At 44.6% G+C, this 17,691-nt stretch overlaps 1 protein-coding gene across 4 annotated transcripts in view; it reads right to left on the bottom strand.

Annotated features, from left to right (window-relative positions):
* Positions 1–17,691, bottom strand: part of ATXN7 (ataxin 7) — a 136,256-nt gene that overhangs the window by 74,835 nt on the left and 43,730 nt on the right. For 2 of the 4 annotated variants that reach the window (XM_032411687.1, XM_032411688.1), the window contains 2 exons: positions 14,096–14,422; positions 13,805–13,873 (listed from right to left, as the gene is read on the bottom strand). In XM_032411687.1, coding sequence (XP_032267578.1) covers positions 13,805–13,873; positions 14,096–14,422 — 396 coding nt within the window. The other 2 variants (XM_032411689.1, XM_032411686.1) reach the window with 2 other exon arrangements.

The raw sequence follows: 17,691 nt of genomic DNA, 5'->3' as shown, positions 1-17,691 counted from the left end.
GGGGGGGGGGGGGGGGGGGGGGGGGGCGGATCTGCTTCTCACTCTCCCCCTCCGCCCCCCACTCCTGCTTTAAAAAAATAAAAATAAAAAAATAAAATGGTGATAATGTAAGTACCTGTTTTGCAGTACTTTGTAAGGATTAAGTGAGGCAATCCATGTAAAGCTCTTGGTATAGCGCCTGACACACAGGAAGTGGTCAAGTAATGAGAGTCACTAATACTAGTTACTAGGTACTGGCTAAAATGCTTAATTTTTCAAGTTCTAACGTACTTCTTAAAAGCATTTTCCCAGTGTTAAGTAAAATGGGTATGTAAACCATATAGCTAACAGGATTTGACATGTTTTCATCATTCTTAAATGCCATTTACTGAGGGGCGCCTGGGTGGCTCAGTCGTTAAGCGTCTGCCTTCGGCTCAGGTCATGATCCCAGGGTCCTGGGATCGAGCCCCACATCGGGCTCCCTGCTCGGCGGGAAGCCTGCTTCTCCCTCTCCCACTCCCCCTGCTTGTGTTCCCTCTCTCGCTGTGTCTCTATCAAATAAATAAATAAAATCTTTAAAAAAAAAAAAAATGCCATTTACTGATATCCTATATTTAAGGAGCTGTTTTTATTTCAGAATTACTAGTGAGGAAAAAAAAGAGGATCTTCGCAAAATTTCTACACTTATACGGCAATGGATGAATACTAATGCCTACCAACTTGAGTAATCTATCTGGATGGTTTGGTTTTTAAACTAAAAAAATTAGTTCTTTTATTTGTTACCCTGACATAACTATCTCTTTAATGAGAAGAGACTAGGATTCATGGAGAGACTGTAAACTCACACAACAGATTATTTTCAGCAACAGCCACCAGCTTTTAGGAAAACATCTACCAAACACACAAGATCTTTTAAAGAAATAGCCATTGCAGCTGCCAGTTAACAATGAAAAGCTCCTCAGACATGAGGCTAAGTAAGATAAGAGGAATAGAAAGTGTAGTACATAAAATCTACAGTAAACTCTGAGCCTGTCTCTAGTACAGTGGTTCATCAGAGGAGACAGAAAAAGGCCTAGAAACAGGAATAAAGGGAAGGAAGAAAATAAATTTCCTATTCAGAGGCCGAAAAAAGCACAGAGTTTATCTTGGGAAAGAAACCCCAATGATGTAATAGAGGGATTCAGGCACACTGTCATTTATTCCTACAAAACCAGTTATTCCAAAACCAAAACCATTTCTCTCTTCATGGCACACTGTTACTCAACCAAAAAGAGGATGCTAGAACACTGGAAGCAATGATGAACAAGGATCTATCAAACCTTATATCCAACAAGGGAATGAATGTTATTGCAGTGAACACTACCAGGTCTCCCCAACAAAAAGAGGCCAAAAAGTATTATTAGCAGGTGGTCTATACAGTTTTTTCCCCTCTAGGCAGACCAATTTTGTAAATTTAGCCAAGACCTGTGTCATGATAATTCCTTCTACCCGGCATTTATACCCCAAATCTAACAGTAAGGCCACATTTTAGTAAAAGTGACGGCTTGCTTTACATCATCACAAGATACTAATGGACAGTTTTTGATAAGGGCTACAAAGGGATAGTGACAATGGAGGACTCCTTTTAGGAAAGTGACCCCTAAGCTAAGGAAAGTGTGGGGCCAGGAGAAGCAGCAGTAGCCCAGGAAGAGGGAACAGCATATGCAAGGGTTCAGAAGTGGGAAAGAGCCCAGAGTGTGTGAAGAATTGGAAGGAGGCTAGCACCCCTGAGGCACTGTAGGCAAAGGGGAAAACGGAAGGTGAGGAGGTTGGACAGCCTGGCAGAGGCCAGACCAAGCAGGGTCTGTGGGCCACAGGAAAAGGATCTGAATTTTCACGGGGCTACAAAGCCTGATGGGCTCTGCCTCCCCAACTCACCCCAAGCCCTTAGCATGTGACTTCTACCATACTCCTACTCAACTTCCCCAGCCACCTTGGTCCCCTGCCTGTCAACACCCTAGGATCCTCTCCCACCGGGGCCTTTGGATTTGCTGTTCCTTCTGCCTGAAGCTTATCCATGACATCCAGATGGCTCACGCCTTCATATCCTGTAAGCCTTGGTTCAGAAAATTCCTCGCCCTATTGTAAATTGTACCCTTCCATACTTACCGTTCTCCAGAACGCTCATTACCACCTAACATTCATATGTTCCTTTTTTTTAAAAAGGGCAGTTCTGGAACAGTTGCTGTTTTTCTGAAAATCAGAACAGTATCTAGCACAAAGTAGATGCTCAATAAATAACAGGCTGACTGAATGAATGAACACCAACAAAAAGAAACATTTAGGGCGCCTGGGTGGCTCAGTTGGTTGGGCGTCTGCCTTTGGCTCAGGTCATGATCCCGGGGTCCTGGGATCGAGCCCTGCATCGGGGTTCCTGCTCTGCAGGGAGCCTGTTTCTCCCTCTGCCTCTCTCTCTCTCTCTCATGTGAAATAAAATCTTAAAAAAAAAAAAAAAAAGACACATTTAAGAGTTTTACCAGAGAGAAACAATCCACTTTAGACTTTAAAATTGTATTTTAAAACCTCACTTCCTGAGTTTATCCTTACCTAGACATGCAAGATTTCACATGAAGGAGATAAGCTAATGCCCCACTGGCCTCCAACTTCTACTTCAGCCACAGCCAGTTGAATATCCAGATGGCTACCATGCTGATCTCTTGACACCCACCCTCTGGAGAGACCTTCCTCCTGCTGCAACCAGCTCCACCTCGTGCCCTCCAGTGCTCACCTCCCAGGGCTGTAGCCAGATTCCAGGCTCCTTCGCAGAGATGTCCCACCTCAGAAGCTGCTCCCACACGAGACTGGCTAACTCCTTCAAGGATTAACAATAGCTCCAACTCTCCCTTTCATCTCCAAGAAGCCTCCCTTACCTAACCCCTGCTTTCCCACCAACCCACTCTGTCCTCCACGCCAGAGTTATTAAGATTCCTGATTTTCTGGGCTTACCCTCTCACCATCCAAGGCCTCACAGGCCTTGCTAGGAAGTTTGGATTTCCTCCAAGTGCACTGGGAAGCCTCCAAAGGATACAAAACTGCCAGTTTACTTGGCTATCCAGCTTCCCCCACCCCATCTAGATACTTTGAAAAAGTGGCAGACAAAATTCTTTTTCCTATTCACTCTCAACTGATGACCTCCTAACTTCTCCCTTACTTCACAGGAAAGAACTAATTACCTTATCTTCCCCAATTCCACATTTCTACCTATAACTGAATCTACAAATCTCTCATTACAACAGAAAAAAGCCTCATTCTATCCAAAGCTGACCTGTCTACTTGGGCTCTGATCCCATCCCCTTTTCTCATCTCAAAGTATTATCCTCGTGGTGATCCATCTTCTCCCATGCAATCAATTATCCCCCATTCCTGGGTACTTCCAGTGGCAGACAAACATGCCCTATTATTACCCCAAATAAGTAAAATGAAATAAAATGGAATAAAATAATCCTTCCCTATTTCCCCTTCATCCATGCTCCCATCCTGCTACCGCCGCATTTCTCCGTTCTCTTTCAGAGCAAAACCCTTTGGCGACCTGCCCACATTTGTCCTCTCCACTTTTTCAGTGCTGGTCCTCACAGCCCACTCCAACAGGCACCCCCAATGAGGCATCAGTCTCTCCGATTCTCCTGATTAGGGTCATTAACCACCTCCACACTGCCAATCCAAAGATCAGCTCCCTGGCCTGGCTTTACTTCACATCACACAGCATCTGACGTAGGCAATCGCACCTCAATTAAAGTGTTTCTTCTCTTGAATTCTACACCACCACCCACCTGGATTCCCTTCCTGCCCATCAGAGCTTCCTCCCTCCTCCTACAGATTCCTCCTCACCCACCCACCACCTCTGCTGTTGGCCCTCTTCTACTCATCACGGATACTGGCACCTTGGAGGAAGCACCCTGTGCCCCAAGCTTCCACACTCTCTGTACACTGGTGACACAGATACTCACACGGCCGCCCGCGCAGGCTGTTCCGCCGAGCCCCAGACCATACACTCTGCGGCCGACTCCAGAGCTGCGTGTGAAGGCTAAGTACATCACACACACTGGGGCCAAAACCTGAGCTCCTGACCCAGTCTCCACTTTCTCCACCATTCCTCAGCTTACTATGGTACCACTCGGCTGCTCAGTTCTTACCCTTCTCCCTCATCCACATCCAATTCTTCACTAAGTCACGTCAAATCTGCCTCCAAAGCAGACCCTTAGCAGGACATCCTGTCTGTGCGGCCACTGCCACCCCCACCTCTCACCTAGCTGCCTGGCCCACCCCCTCCCCTCAGACCACTCAGCATACAAGAGCTGGTGGTTTGCACACCTCACCATCAGGCCATTCCCCTGCTGAAGGCTCCCAGTACGCTGAGGATAAACCCAAATCCTGACTGTTGACCTTTGTGATCCAACCTTCATACGCCTCATTTTCCTCCTGTGTACTTGCTTTTTCCTTCTGCTTGGAACACCCTTTCCCCCATCCCAGAAGATCCAGTGGCCACTTCTTTCACACCATTCATATCTCAGCTCCAATGCTAAATTCTCAGAAAAGCCTTCCTTGGTCATGTTAGCTAGAACCCTCCTCCCACCCCCACATCATTAGCCTACTTTACAGCACTCCACGTCCTTGAAAAATATTTGTGTATTTACTATGTCTCCCTTTGGCAGAGGGCAGGGGCTCTTTCTGACTTGTGTCACTCTATCCCCAACACCCATCAGAGAACCTGGCACTTAGTGGGTAACTCCATAAATATTTGCTGACCAACTGCCTGACTTGGGGGTTACAGCTGTGCCTTCTTACCTTGTCTGCAGTTGTACCCTCAGACTCTAGGCCAGCAAAAGGCACGCATAAAATGTCTATCAAACGCCTGTGGGTTAAAAGCTAAACGAACAAAGGCAAAACAGCCAGAGGATTCTCGAGGCAGGAATCATGCTGGACAAAATATCCTGAGGCCTGCCGAAAGGAAAGGTCTGGACCTTGTCAGGAAATAAAATGACCAGGCTAGCAAGTTTTGAGTCCTATCGTGAAGTGCCCAAAGCAGCTACATGGGTGTCCTTGATCAAGTATGAATCGCCTTAAATCCAAATCCTGTAACTGAAGATTTAAAATTGGCCAGAATGGGATTACAGAGAATGACAGTTTTCATGTTCCATATTTCCATTATTTTTAAAATCTTTACAATGAATAAGCATTCACTTTTATAATAATAATGATTTTTTTTTCCATGAAAACATATCTGTCTATACAGTTTTCAAAGAGAACAAGGTGACTTAAATGAAGAACTGCTTCAAGCTGGATTGGAAATTTCCAAGAATTAAAAAGGCATTTTTCTAAATTCCCTCATCAGGCAAAAAACCCCTTGTGACCACCAACACACACACACACACACACACACACACACACACACCACATAAATGGGAGCGGCTCCATCATCCTATCCACCGCACAATTTAGTGAGGATGACTCGTTCTACTAGCTGCAATTTACCTTTCTTGCTCAGAAAAAGAGGTTTGTAAAACATTTTAAGAAGCTCCCTAAAGACAAACTTGAGGCTTCCAGAAAGAGGAGCAGTGCCACTCTGTACAAGCAGGAGCATGTAAATAACCGCACTGGGCTGCTCTCTGCAAGTCAAAAAGAGAGGGCTAAAGGAGGAAACAAGAAATGTCAAATCCCACTTCTCATTTTTACTACGGTCCGAGAAAACTCGAAACTTGGGTTCATTTCCTACTCTCTGCCCCCCTGAGCACGCTGAGGTTTCCTCTCACTGCCAACATACGGCCTACTGAAGGAAAACTGGCATCTCACTGCCTGCTGCCCCCCTGACAGTCCTGGTCCACCACTGGATTCGAGGCATGCTCAGGACACTGTGTTTTCATTACTGATAAAATTAACAGAATTAGCAATTAACATTCAGTGAACAGTTAGTCTGCTAGACACTGTACAAAGTGCTGAAACTGCATTATACCATTTGATCCTCCCAACCACTATGAGGTACTACTACTATTCCCATTTTACAGGTCAGTCAACTGAGGCTTAGCAAAGCTAGGCAGCAAGTTACTCAGCAACTATAGCTGAGATTTGAGCCAGGTCTGTTTACCTCCAGAACTGGTAAGTTGCCACTACTGCCTCTAAAGTTGTCTTTTTCAAACTTACCACATGGAACTCCTTTTCTGCATAACTTCTAATAGCAGCACACAGAAGCAGGGCTGCATGACAGACACTTGGGGAAACTGATTTAAAACACTGGTTCTCGGGGCGCCTGGGTGGCTCAGTCAGTTAAGCATCTGCTTTCGGCTCAGGTCATGATCCCAAGGTCCTGGGACTGAGCCCCGCATCGGGCTCCCTGCTCATGGGGTAGCCTGCTTCTCCCTCCCTGTCTGCTGCTCCCCCTGCTTGTACTCTTTCTCTCCCTCTGTCAAATAAATAAATAAAATCTTTAAAAATAAACAAATAAATAAAACACTGGTTCTCAAACGCCAAAATAAATAATGATCTCCTAGAAGTCCATAAAGAAATGAGAAAAATAAGGACAATGCATTGTGCCTTTCTTAACCTTTCTTCAATTTTAAAAAACTGTTCCACATTCCAAAACAGTGGCCCTCATACTTTTATAATGGTAAGAATTATACGTGTGTCTAATTATATATATCCTAGAATGCTAGCAACCCTAGCATTGGTCTCCAATTTATTTAAGAAACTTTCTGGTTTGAAATATAAAAGCCTGGGACCATTGGTTAAAAACATTCTTTTTTTTTTTCCCTACTGCATTACAGTTCAAGATTGTGGAAAACATCAGTATAACCTGGGAGGGAAACATTTTTTGTTTTAAGACTGTGGATATAATTGATAATAACCTATGACTTTTGCTTGCCATAAGCCTACACAGAACAGAAAAAGCATTTCATGTTAGCAGGGTCTTTATTACAAAGAGGAATGAGAACACTTAATCTAGTTTTATGTTGAGTGCCTGAAATGCAAAAATCATTCTTTTCCTTCTTTTGCTCATTTATAATAATCCCTGCTGTACAAGATGAATATAAATGTAATCCTCTGCCTTTCTCTCAAAAGTACAGTAACTCCAACTGTTAAGTCTACTAACAGGCTTCTTTTTCTCCTTAGAACTTCAATCAAAAAATACTTTAATAATCAGAGGGGCACATTTATTAAAAATACTGCCATAAACTTTGAATATCAATGTGATTAAAAGCAATCTTGCCCTGAAATGCTATTTAAATAGTAGAATTTCACTTCTTTTTTCAAGGATTCTTTCTAATGGCACAAATCCCAGATGATTGTGTTTGCTATCTGCTGCAACCTTAGCTTTCATTTAATCTTTTTTTTTAAAGCCAATTACTTCTAATGCAAACCGCACACACTTCCCCTCCCCCTCAAAGAAAAGATTTTATAAAAGAACTGCTAAACACAACGTATAAATTGCTGTAAGGCACAGCAAGGAAAAGGCTCCAGTATCTTTAAAATAAATTTGGGGGGGGGGGCAGTAAGGTTCAGTTTTTCTAGCCGAGGATATGGAAAACAAAGGTCACGGAAAACAAAGGTCACAGCAACCGGCTCAAGCTCATGAAAAGCAGGTGAGCGGTCTGGAATGGGCTCAGCACAGCAGAGGGTCAAGCATGTGGGCCTCGGAGTCGGGCAGATCTGGGTTAGTCTCTTACTTGTTTTGTGATCTTACTGAGGTACCTCATTTCTCTGAGCCTCAGTTTCCTCCTCTGTAAAACGGGGAAATGGTAACACCGAGATCACACGGGTGCTGTAAAAATTACATAAGGAAAAACTTGTGGTGGCACAGAATGAAAGGTCTCGCTAAACTTAAGCTGTCCACACACGTATAAGGTACATTGTGAGATACGGCACTGAGAAAGCACGATATCCTTGTAAGAAATGAGGCCACAGAACATGTAGGTCACACTCAATAATGATGCGTAAATTCCTCATGCTTCACCTCCAAAGTTAAAGTTCACAAAGAAACACAACTGTAACGGGAGTAAAGCTCGGGAATCCCATCCTACTACAGCTAATGTAAAGGATTTCCGTGAACAACAAGGCGTTGATGTTTGAGGAATTCAGCATGGATTGTGCCAGGTGTTACACTCTTCAGCAAGTATAAAATCTTAAAAATGTGAGATATAATGCACACATATAGATGCTGTGTACCCTCTCCATCAATCAAAATGCAGACTTGTTTCCTGGTGAATCTGCCTTATAATTCCCAAGACAACCTCCAACGAGGCTTCAGCTTCTCTAAGCCAAATGCAAGGGCAGAAATGCTGAAGAATTTGAGTCAGGTACCCCTTTGAAGATCCCCCATGAAAGTTCGATTCTTTCTCCATTCGGGCTTAACAGAAGCCAAGCACCATCCTCACAGTTTAAGGCTCTTGAAAGCTGAGACAATAACAGCTCTGTTGATGCTCTGTATCTAAATTGCCCTGAAACAGATCTATGTCCTAGAGAAGTGGCAGTGAATGACAAGAGTGGACAAGGATAGGATCCTTCTTACACAAAACCTTACAGAGTCTTACGTATTCCTTCTAACCTAACATACTTCATCAATACTGAATAAACTTTTGGTTTAAGAATAATGGATTTTAGTATTTTAAAGGATGTCCCCTTCAGAACAGAAAAGTTCGAGGAGTACCAGAAGCACATTCTGCAGAATGAGTTTCCCTTCATTAACCAAGGAACCCATGAGAACAAAAACTGGCAAACTTTTTCTGTCAATAACCAAACAATTTTGGGCCCGGCGGACTGTATGGCTTCGGGTGCACCTGCTCAGCTCTGCTGTTCCATGTATGGAGAAAGCCACCACAGACGATCAGTAAAGGAATGGCTGGGGCTGTGTTCCAATGAAACCTTACTATGGACTCTTGACATCTCAATCTCATATGTTTTTCACAGGTCGTGGAATAATCATTTTCTTTTGAGTTTTTCCTTCAATGATTCACAATGTAGAAACCATTCTTAACTAGACTGCAGGCAGGGTTTGGCCCACAGGTGGGCTATAGTTTGCATTAAAAGAGCTAAGGAGCCAGAATCAAAGGAAAGGGATCCCTGTTGTGGGAGGGTCTCTAGGCCTCCAGGGGGTCTTTCAAGTCAGTGCAGACTTTAGAGGCAGAGAGTCACATACATGAACTGTCAGCAAGGACATTGCCCACTCTCAATGCAGTCCTAACTCTCATCAACAAAGCATCAAGTGTGGGTGACCTGAAACGGAATCACCTGAGTGCTCTTTAAATGAGTATTAACAGAGTTCTGATGCAGTGAACTTGGATCTCACGGATTCCCATCTGAGGCTCAGTTTCCATCTCCACTTGAAATGTAGGCAGAATGCAGACCCTTGCACACCCATGGAAGAGGTCAGAAATGGCAGCCTGGCTTGCCTCAAAAGAATGTACAGCTCACATACAAGCTTCCATTTTGGAGGAGGCAAGGTGAAATCCATGTAAGCAGAAAAAAGAAAACCAAGAGAAATGATATGCTGTCTGGGACATGCTTCAAAATAATTCAATGTGGGGAATGGGGCAGAGATGAAACAAGATTGGGTCAGGACTCATTAGTTGTTTAAACTGTATGATGGATACAACAAGGCTCATTAAAATTTTTTCTGTACTTTTGTAGATTTCAAATTGTCCATAAAAAAAAGTTAGAGGAAGAAACAAGAGAGAAACCCTAGTGAAAAACAGAAATGTTCTTCACTTCAGGAAGAGGGTTTTATGCCTATAATGCAATTACTTTTACAGTACTTCACACAGATACCTATTTGTTTTCAGTAACTGACTATGAACATTTTTTTCCCTAGGAAAGAAAAATTTGGTATTGATATGTTGACTCCGTCTGTGTTGATTGAGGCTACCCACCTCCTAGTCGGTCTTTTATTTTCTTTTCTTTTAATCTAGCTGCCTGTAGATGCCAACTAACCTCTTTTTCATCTTGCCCTAGGCTCAATTATGTCATCGTTATTATGACAGGGAAATCACCTATCATCAAGTGTGGATATCACTCTGGGTTGCCATCCTACTCCCTTGCCTAAATATCACAGATAAGAGAGGTGGTGTCCTGTCTGCACTTTCTGGAAAGTGTAAATGGAGTGCTAAACTCAGGACAAAGCAACAGGAAGTGCTGAAAGACAGCCTCTGGCCTTCCCTGGGGCCATAAAGCCTACCTCCCACAGAGTAGGTACCTGGGGGGGTGGGGGGTCACAGTGGAAAATTTATCATTTGACCTCTTAATCCTTGAGTACTCAGTTCAATTTTTCTAAGTAGCCCAATTAATTCATTTTGGGCTGCAAATATTTACTGAGCACCAATGGTGCGGAAGCTGAATATGCCTCCATCAACAATGCTCCTGTCCTCTGGGAGCTGACATTCTAATGAAAGAGCCACCACACAATACATACTTTTCAATGGTGACAGGCTAAGTGTTTATTGGAAGGAAAAGTACAGGCTACTTTGACTGTTTTACAACAGGTGGCTTAAAAGAAGTTAGGGGTGACTTCCCAAAGAAAAGGTCGTTTTTCCAACTCTACTGTTGACTCCCACAATGACACCATTTATTTTTTAAAATCTGCCATGAAGTTAAGGAATTTAACATTTTCATTTTTTAAGGCTCTCTGTATGTTCAGGCACTAATACGGAAACCTTAATCAGTTACTTATACCAATTGATTTCATCTAAAAATAATTTTGTTAAATGTAGAATTTCACAAGTCACCTTTGGAAAAGAGGGTAATTTGTCTTCTGAGTTTAATCGTTTGAAAAAAAGTAAAAATTATTATCCATCTTTTTCCACCCGGATCAACTCTGTTATCAACTAATATTACAAATTACAGAAAACAAAAGGCAATAAAAATAGGAGGATGCAAACAAAAAATAGGCTGACCCCTGAAAGATAACTGAAATTTTATCCTAACATGTGCCTACTTGTGTCAATAGGAAGAAAAGGGATGATATATTAGCTAAACCACAAATAATCTCACTTCCATCTAAATCAATAGTTCTAACCTCTCCCACAGCATTAGCGCTTGGGCAGTCTTGCCATGAGGGAACTGGCCAAACTAAGCTCTAAGAGGAAAAAGAAAAAGACAGAAATCCTGGCTTAGCAGTTCTGAATTTGGGGGTCAGAGATACATGAAGGATCCTCGAGAATTCAAGAGAAGCTGTCGACACTTGCCCTAGAAAGTAGACACGCATACTTTTGCCTACCGTTGCAAGACAACTACGACCATCCTGAAGCCCATTCGAGTCCCAGACTAAAATCCCCTGACCTAGATAAATATCGAATTCAGAAATCAAATCAAAGATTTTCAGCAGTTGGAAGGGTTGAAAGAAGTAGGATGCACAGAGTCCTTTTCCGTACGTTATCTCATTTAACATGCACTCCAACAACCTTGGGAAGCAGGTACCATCATCTCCTTTTATAAAGAGGTAAAGCTAGATTCTGAGAGGTCAAATGACAGATGCAAGGTTACGCAACCTGCTCTCACACCCAGGTTTTTAACCCGTAGGTCCACCGTCATGACCCAGATAAGAACTCAAGGAGTCTTGTCCATAGTCCTAGACCTCTTCCAACATGGGAAGTTTCTGATTTTTAGTGCTTCAACTGTATGGTCAATTTATCTACATTTTCTTCTCAATTTAACCTCCTTGCCAAGAGGAATTAGTACAGATTTAGTTCCATACACATCTTCTTGGAAGGAGATAATCCTAACCAAAGACAAAAGATAACTGTCCAATAATTTTTGATAATTTTAAAATGTATTTTCATTTCTTAAACAGTCCAACAGGAGCTGTTTGTTAGACAAAGCCCACTGCATGAGTGCTAAATGTTCTCATGCCTGAATTTTAAAACTGTCTCAGAAAATCCATCAAGTCACAAATGAATCAAGAACTGACTGAATTAAAAACTTCAGTCTCTACTCAAAACAGCCAGGCAGAATTTCAGCCATCCTGGCCCCTTCAGCATCCTCTGAATGGTTAGAGTACCTTTTAAAAAACAGCACCTTTAATAATCACTCATCATTTCATAGGTCAGAAGCATACACAACCAAATCTATGACCCCTTTTTGCCTCAAGAAGGTAGTTGAGAGGTCTTAGATCCTCATGGTAAAATCTGATGAGTACGTCCCAGCAGAAAATAATAAATATGGCAAAAACTGGGTTCAGGCCACTAAATTTGGTTGGGTCAGTCCAGACCAAGTTGCCCAGTGAAACACTAATACACTTACTCACCCTCTATTGGGGAATTACCAATAATTAGCACGCTGTTTTCAAACAGATTTAGAAACCCTTTATGGGAAATGTATCCACACCCAAAGAATAAAAACTAAGAACAAGAGTGGGTCAGGTCCTCTAATGCTCTACTCCAACTGCTTCCTATGAGAGTTGCCACCTAGTGATTTTAATTTTTTAAGCTCAGGCGGACTGCCAATTCAACACTAAAACCGGACTAACAACTGATTTTTCCTATTGCAACATCGCCAGCCAAGTCCTTTGCTTTCCCTCTCTTTCCTTCGAACTCAAACAGTGATTCTCATTTTCAAAATCAACTAATTTGCTCTATAATCTGTTCCAATTGGAAGCTCTCACAGAGCTGCCACTGGTATTACTCTTCCTGCGAGTGCCAAGAGGCCAACAAGAGGCCAGTTCAAAACACCAAAACAGCGAACATGAAAAAAAGCGAGGCTCTAAAAACAAGAAGTAAATATGGAGACAGAGTAACAATGGGCCAACTCTGGACTTTAAAACATTCAGCTCGCCAAAGTTCTACCTATTCTTGGGCTCTGGACAATTATGTCGAAGTAAACGGCTACACATGAGGAATGAAATTGCACTAGGAAATATAAACTCAGTATTTTGGACACCAAACCTAATGTAAGGCCTTGTCCTTAACTACCACTGAAAGAGCAACTTAGACTGAACCTAAAGTCGACTGGCCTCCAGAAGTCCTTTTGGATGACTGTGTCCAGGCCTGGCAAAAGCATTAGATAGCAAAGTTGACTATTCAAAGAAAAATAAAAACTTAAAAAAAAAAAAAAAAAAAGAGTCTGACGATTTCTAGATACCTGACCTTTCATTTGGAAACATACCTTTAGCTACAAGTATTTGCCTAAGTATCAGTTTTATTAAAAACTGACAATAATTAGACACTGGTTTCACTAACTATGGACACTAAACGCTTGTTTCACCATATAAAATTCTGGACTTTTTCCTGCCCTGATCTTGGCAGCTCACACACAAAGTCTGACCAACTGCTCCTCAGTTGTGATGATCCCTATGAGGCATCCTAAACTTTGTAGCTTAAATCCCATAGAAATAAGGCTACACAGATAAAGCGTTATCTTTTCTAAAAAGTTTGAAATCAATTTTGATTGCCAGCAGAAAATTTCTGGTGGCAAGATTTCCTTTCCAAAGCCTCCTAAAGCATTCGTGGAAATGCTTTCGAAAGCTAAGAATTCCTTTCTCCACTTGTGTTTGTCGGGAAGAGGGTCAGACCAGAAAGGATTTGGGTTAAACTCACTGCCGGTCCCCAAACCTTATCACTGAGCAATGCAGCTCATGCTGCACCAAGCCAGGCCTCGAAGTGAAGGGTTCCAGGACGCTCCCCATTACAGGAAGCCCCGGAAACCAGATTTTCCAAACGTTCCGCTCTCCCCCTTCTTCCTCCTCAGACAGCAGCATCTTCGCGGGGGTAAGGAATGGGTAAGGTGGGATGAAGTCCCCCACCCGGGCGAAGCGAGCAAGGAAACTTCCTCAGGGCTTGCAGAAACTCCAATGTGGGGCTGGACTCACCTTCGCGACAGAGCCCCATGACTTCGCGGTTTTTCCCAAACTCCTTGAAACTTTCATCCAATTCCGTCCCTAGGAGATACACACACACAGGAGGAGGGGAGAGGCAGATCAGTGGCCGGGAGTGTGACGCACGCTCACGCACGCACGGAGTAGGTGCGGGCACCTCCGCGTACCCCAACCGAGCGATAGCATCTCTGACCCCCGAGGGGGCGGGTCACAGGGTGGGGGGGGAAGGGTCAGAGGATGAGGGACAAGGGGGGACTTGGGGAAGAGGAGGGCGTGGACACTCACCGTCCTTCCCAGGAAGTTTGGAAGCCTCGACCCACAGATTCCACGACTGTCCCAGCATCGCTTCTGGACTGGGCAGAGGCCTGCGCTCCCCGACGGTCGCCATTGCGGCGGCGGCCGAGGTGGAGGCGGCGGCGGGGCCGCCGTCCTCCGGCCGGAGGCGCCGCGGCGGCGGCGGCGGCGGCGGCTGCTGCTGCCGCTGGGGCTGCGGAGGCTGCTGCTGTTGCTGCTGCCGGGCGGCCGCCGCCACTGCTCCGCCCGCTGCCGCCGCCGCTCGGCGCGGCTCCCCCCTGACGTCATCCACGGCCCGCTCCGACATTCTTTCCGCTCCTACAATGTAACAAAAAAGGGGGAAAAGAGTCGCGCGGGGGCCGCTTTTAAGGAGGCGCCGGGGAGTTCCGGCGGCGTGCGCGGCCCGCAGGCCGGGTGGGGCGCGCTGACAGCGCCCCCCGGCCGCCCAGCCTTCCCAACCCGCCTCCTCCCGGGCCACCCCCCGCCCCGGGCGCAAAGTCCGCGGCGCGGGCTCGCTTTCGCTTTCGACTCCCGCGGCCCCTCGGGGGAGGGGACGAGCCGGCGGCGGCCCGCCACCGCGGCACAGGGTCCCTTGCCGGCCTTTGCCGCCGAGACCCGCACGGAGGCCGGCGCCCGGAGCTGCCTCCGTCACGGCTGCCCGCGGCGGGGAGGCCCAAAGACGCACCCCCGACCCTCCGGCTGCCCACCCTGAGGCCGCTCGCATCCCCGGGCCGGGCCCGGCGGCCCCGCTCCTTCCTTCCGTCCGCGCGTCCGTCCGAGCGGCGGCGCCCGGCCGGCTCCCTTAAGCAGAGGCACCTCCCGCCGCCTCCTCCCCCTCGCCGGTCCCTCCCTCTCAGCTCGCTCCGGCGAAGTTTGCACGTCAAGCCCCCGGAGTGGAGCCAGGGCGAAGTCGGAAACGCAGCCACCTATGGAGGAGCCGGCCGGCGGGCCCCGGGGCACCATCGAGTGTTGTCGCCGTCGGGCCCTCTCACCCGGGGGTTCGGACCGGGGCGCAGGGGCTGACGCAGGGAGCACTTCACTCTCCGCTCGCCTGCGGCCGCGTAGCTGTCAAAAGCATGAATGGCAAGCCACCGCCTAATGTGTAGGAAACCACGGGCCGGCAAGGAAATGCGGCCCAGGTGCCATCCCAGGTGTCAGCCTGAAGCCTGGTGTTTGCCCGATGCCCACCACTAGAGGTCACAGCATGCGCCCTGGGAACTTGAACTTCTCGTCTAGCAAAGAGACCATGAAATCAGTGTAAGATGGGGAGAGAGAGACGGAAGCAAATCCATGTACACGTTTTGGAGACACTACCCAAAATTTCTCTATTTCCCCTTTCACTGCCCCCAGAAGTGATTTGTTCGCCCCGAAAATTAAAACAAAACAATCTTGCCATTTTTAAAATCGTACTCATTTTTAATTCGAGTTGTTGGTCCCTCCCTCTTTATGGTTGCCTTTGCTTGGGCAGGGCAGGAACCCAGGGCTTGGAGAATATACAGCATTCCTAGATTACGTGTCTAGAAGATAGTGTTTTGTCAGATTTTGTACACTAAATTAAGCACTAGCCCACAAAATTTAGCACTCCTCCCCAACACACACACATACACACACACACACACACACACACACACAGGATGTAAAGCTTTTGCTTAAGTGTTAAGTGATAGGTAAAGATAGCAGAATAAAAGGCTGCTTAATGAACTAAAGCATGTGAAGTACTTGAAACAGTAGCAGACCACATCAGCCACCTTCAATAAGTGCTCTGTTGTTTCAAACTGATGTGAGAATCCGAAGCCTGAGACAGAACAAGAATTTTGATCATGTTTCACATGGCAATAATATCAGCACATGTGTCACACTTGTTTGCTTACAGGTGCTTTCTCTAGGTGGGGAGGAAGAGGGTTTCATGTTTTTTATCTCGAACATCTGTTGTGATAGAGGTAGCCAACTTCTCTGCTAAAGAAACAAAGTCCAACTTGCAGAAACGAAAATGTTTAAATAAGAACAGAAATTAAGAAGGAAATGTGATTGCAATCTAAACTTAATGCAGGGCTCTTATAAGAAAGGGTTTCCATTGAAATTTTACAAGCTTTAAAAAATACACACATACACACACACACACACTTTTTTTATTTTAAAAAGATTTAGAAATAATGGTGTATAACTTTTCCTGGATTGAATGCAAACATAAGTTCCAAAAAGTGAAATTATGCATGCTTCCTGTCCTTATCTAAGAACTAGTAAAAACAGGGGCACGTGGGTGGCCCAGTTGGTTGAGTGTCTGACTCCTGATTTCGGCTCAGGTCATGATCTCAGGGTCATGAGATGGAGACCCACTCTGGCTCTGTGCTCAGTGTGGAGTCTGCTTGAGATTCTTTCTTTCCCTCTCCCTCTACTCCTCCCAGCAGTCACACACTCCCTCTCTAAATAAATAACTAAAATCTTAAAAAAAAAAGTAGTAAAAACAAAATAACCAAAAATGGTGGAAATTACTGGAAGGATAAAAAAACAAATCATTTTTAAGGCTTTAACTTCCTACATGAGTTATCAGTGAGAAAAACACCTGGACAAAACATGTAATTCCCTTGATACTGATAGGGTTCCTACCTCTTGATATAGGCCCTCAATATTGGAAGAGGAAGTCCCCAGTGCACTTTCAACTTTTCATTCATCCCAAATCACTGAAGAATTTGTAGAATTACATAAAAATGTCCAATTTCTCTGTGTTCCTAAAGTACACAGTTTATTAATTGCTTTGAATTTTGTAGTTCAATGTTTAAGATAAATGAAAATTTGAATTTTAATGTCATTTGGAGCTGCCATTAAAAAAAAAACTTAGGGCCACCCAGCTATATAGATACCAAAGGGAGCTTGCCTGTTTGAGTACAGCCCTTCTGATCTCTGAGAAAACAATGTGAGAACAGAAATAAGGGGAAGAATGGCAAACATAAGTACAGACCGACTTCCCTAAGACACTGATTGATTTCCCTCTTTTTACATGTGAAAATCCTTCAAGATTCATTAATATAACCTCTAGCCAATGGGCTCAACATGGCACTTTAAAATACTTCACCTTCTGTCCTTACTCTTGCTCAATACCTCTTTTTTTTCTTCACAGTTTTTGAGTGGTTTAATAAAGAAAACACAATAGGGCTTTAAGTGAAAAATACTAAGTATCCTCTTAGCATTATGATAGTTATTAAGAGAAACTGTTACTAATAACGACTATCAGTTACTGAGTACCTACTAGGTGCCAAGCATTGCCAGAGGTACCTTACTGCATTATCTCAATTAATATTCAAAACTGTATAAGGTAGAAGTTGTACTACTTGCAACTTACAAATAAGGACAATGGAGGAGGGCTCTGGAAGGTAGGTGCTATGAATTCTTTCTGGGTCCATCTACTGGCTCTTCCACTTACAAACTATGTAACCACAGCAAATGACCTAATCTAACTTGTCTGCACTTCAGCTTCCTAATATGTAAGATGGAGATAAAGCCAAGCTTCTTCTGAGGAAACGATCCATAGAAAGCACTAGGTACAAAGCTTAACACAAAATAAACCCTATCCATAAGTGTCTAATATC

Source organism: Phoca vitulina, unplaced genomic scaffold (genome assembly GCF_004348235.1).
Source record: "Phoca vitulina isolate PV1807 unplaced genomic scaffold, GSC_HSeal_1.0 scaffold13, whole genome shotgun sequence".
Taxonomy (NCBI): domain Eukaryota; kingdom Metazoa; phylum Chordata; class Mammalia; order Carnivora; family Phocidae; genus Phoca; species Phoca vitulina.
Note: the sequence above shows the minus strand (reverse complement) of the source record. Positions and strands in the feature narration are given on the sequence as shown.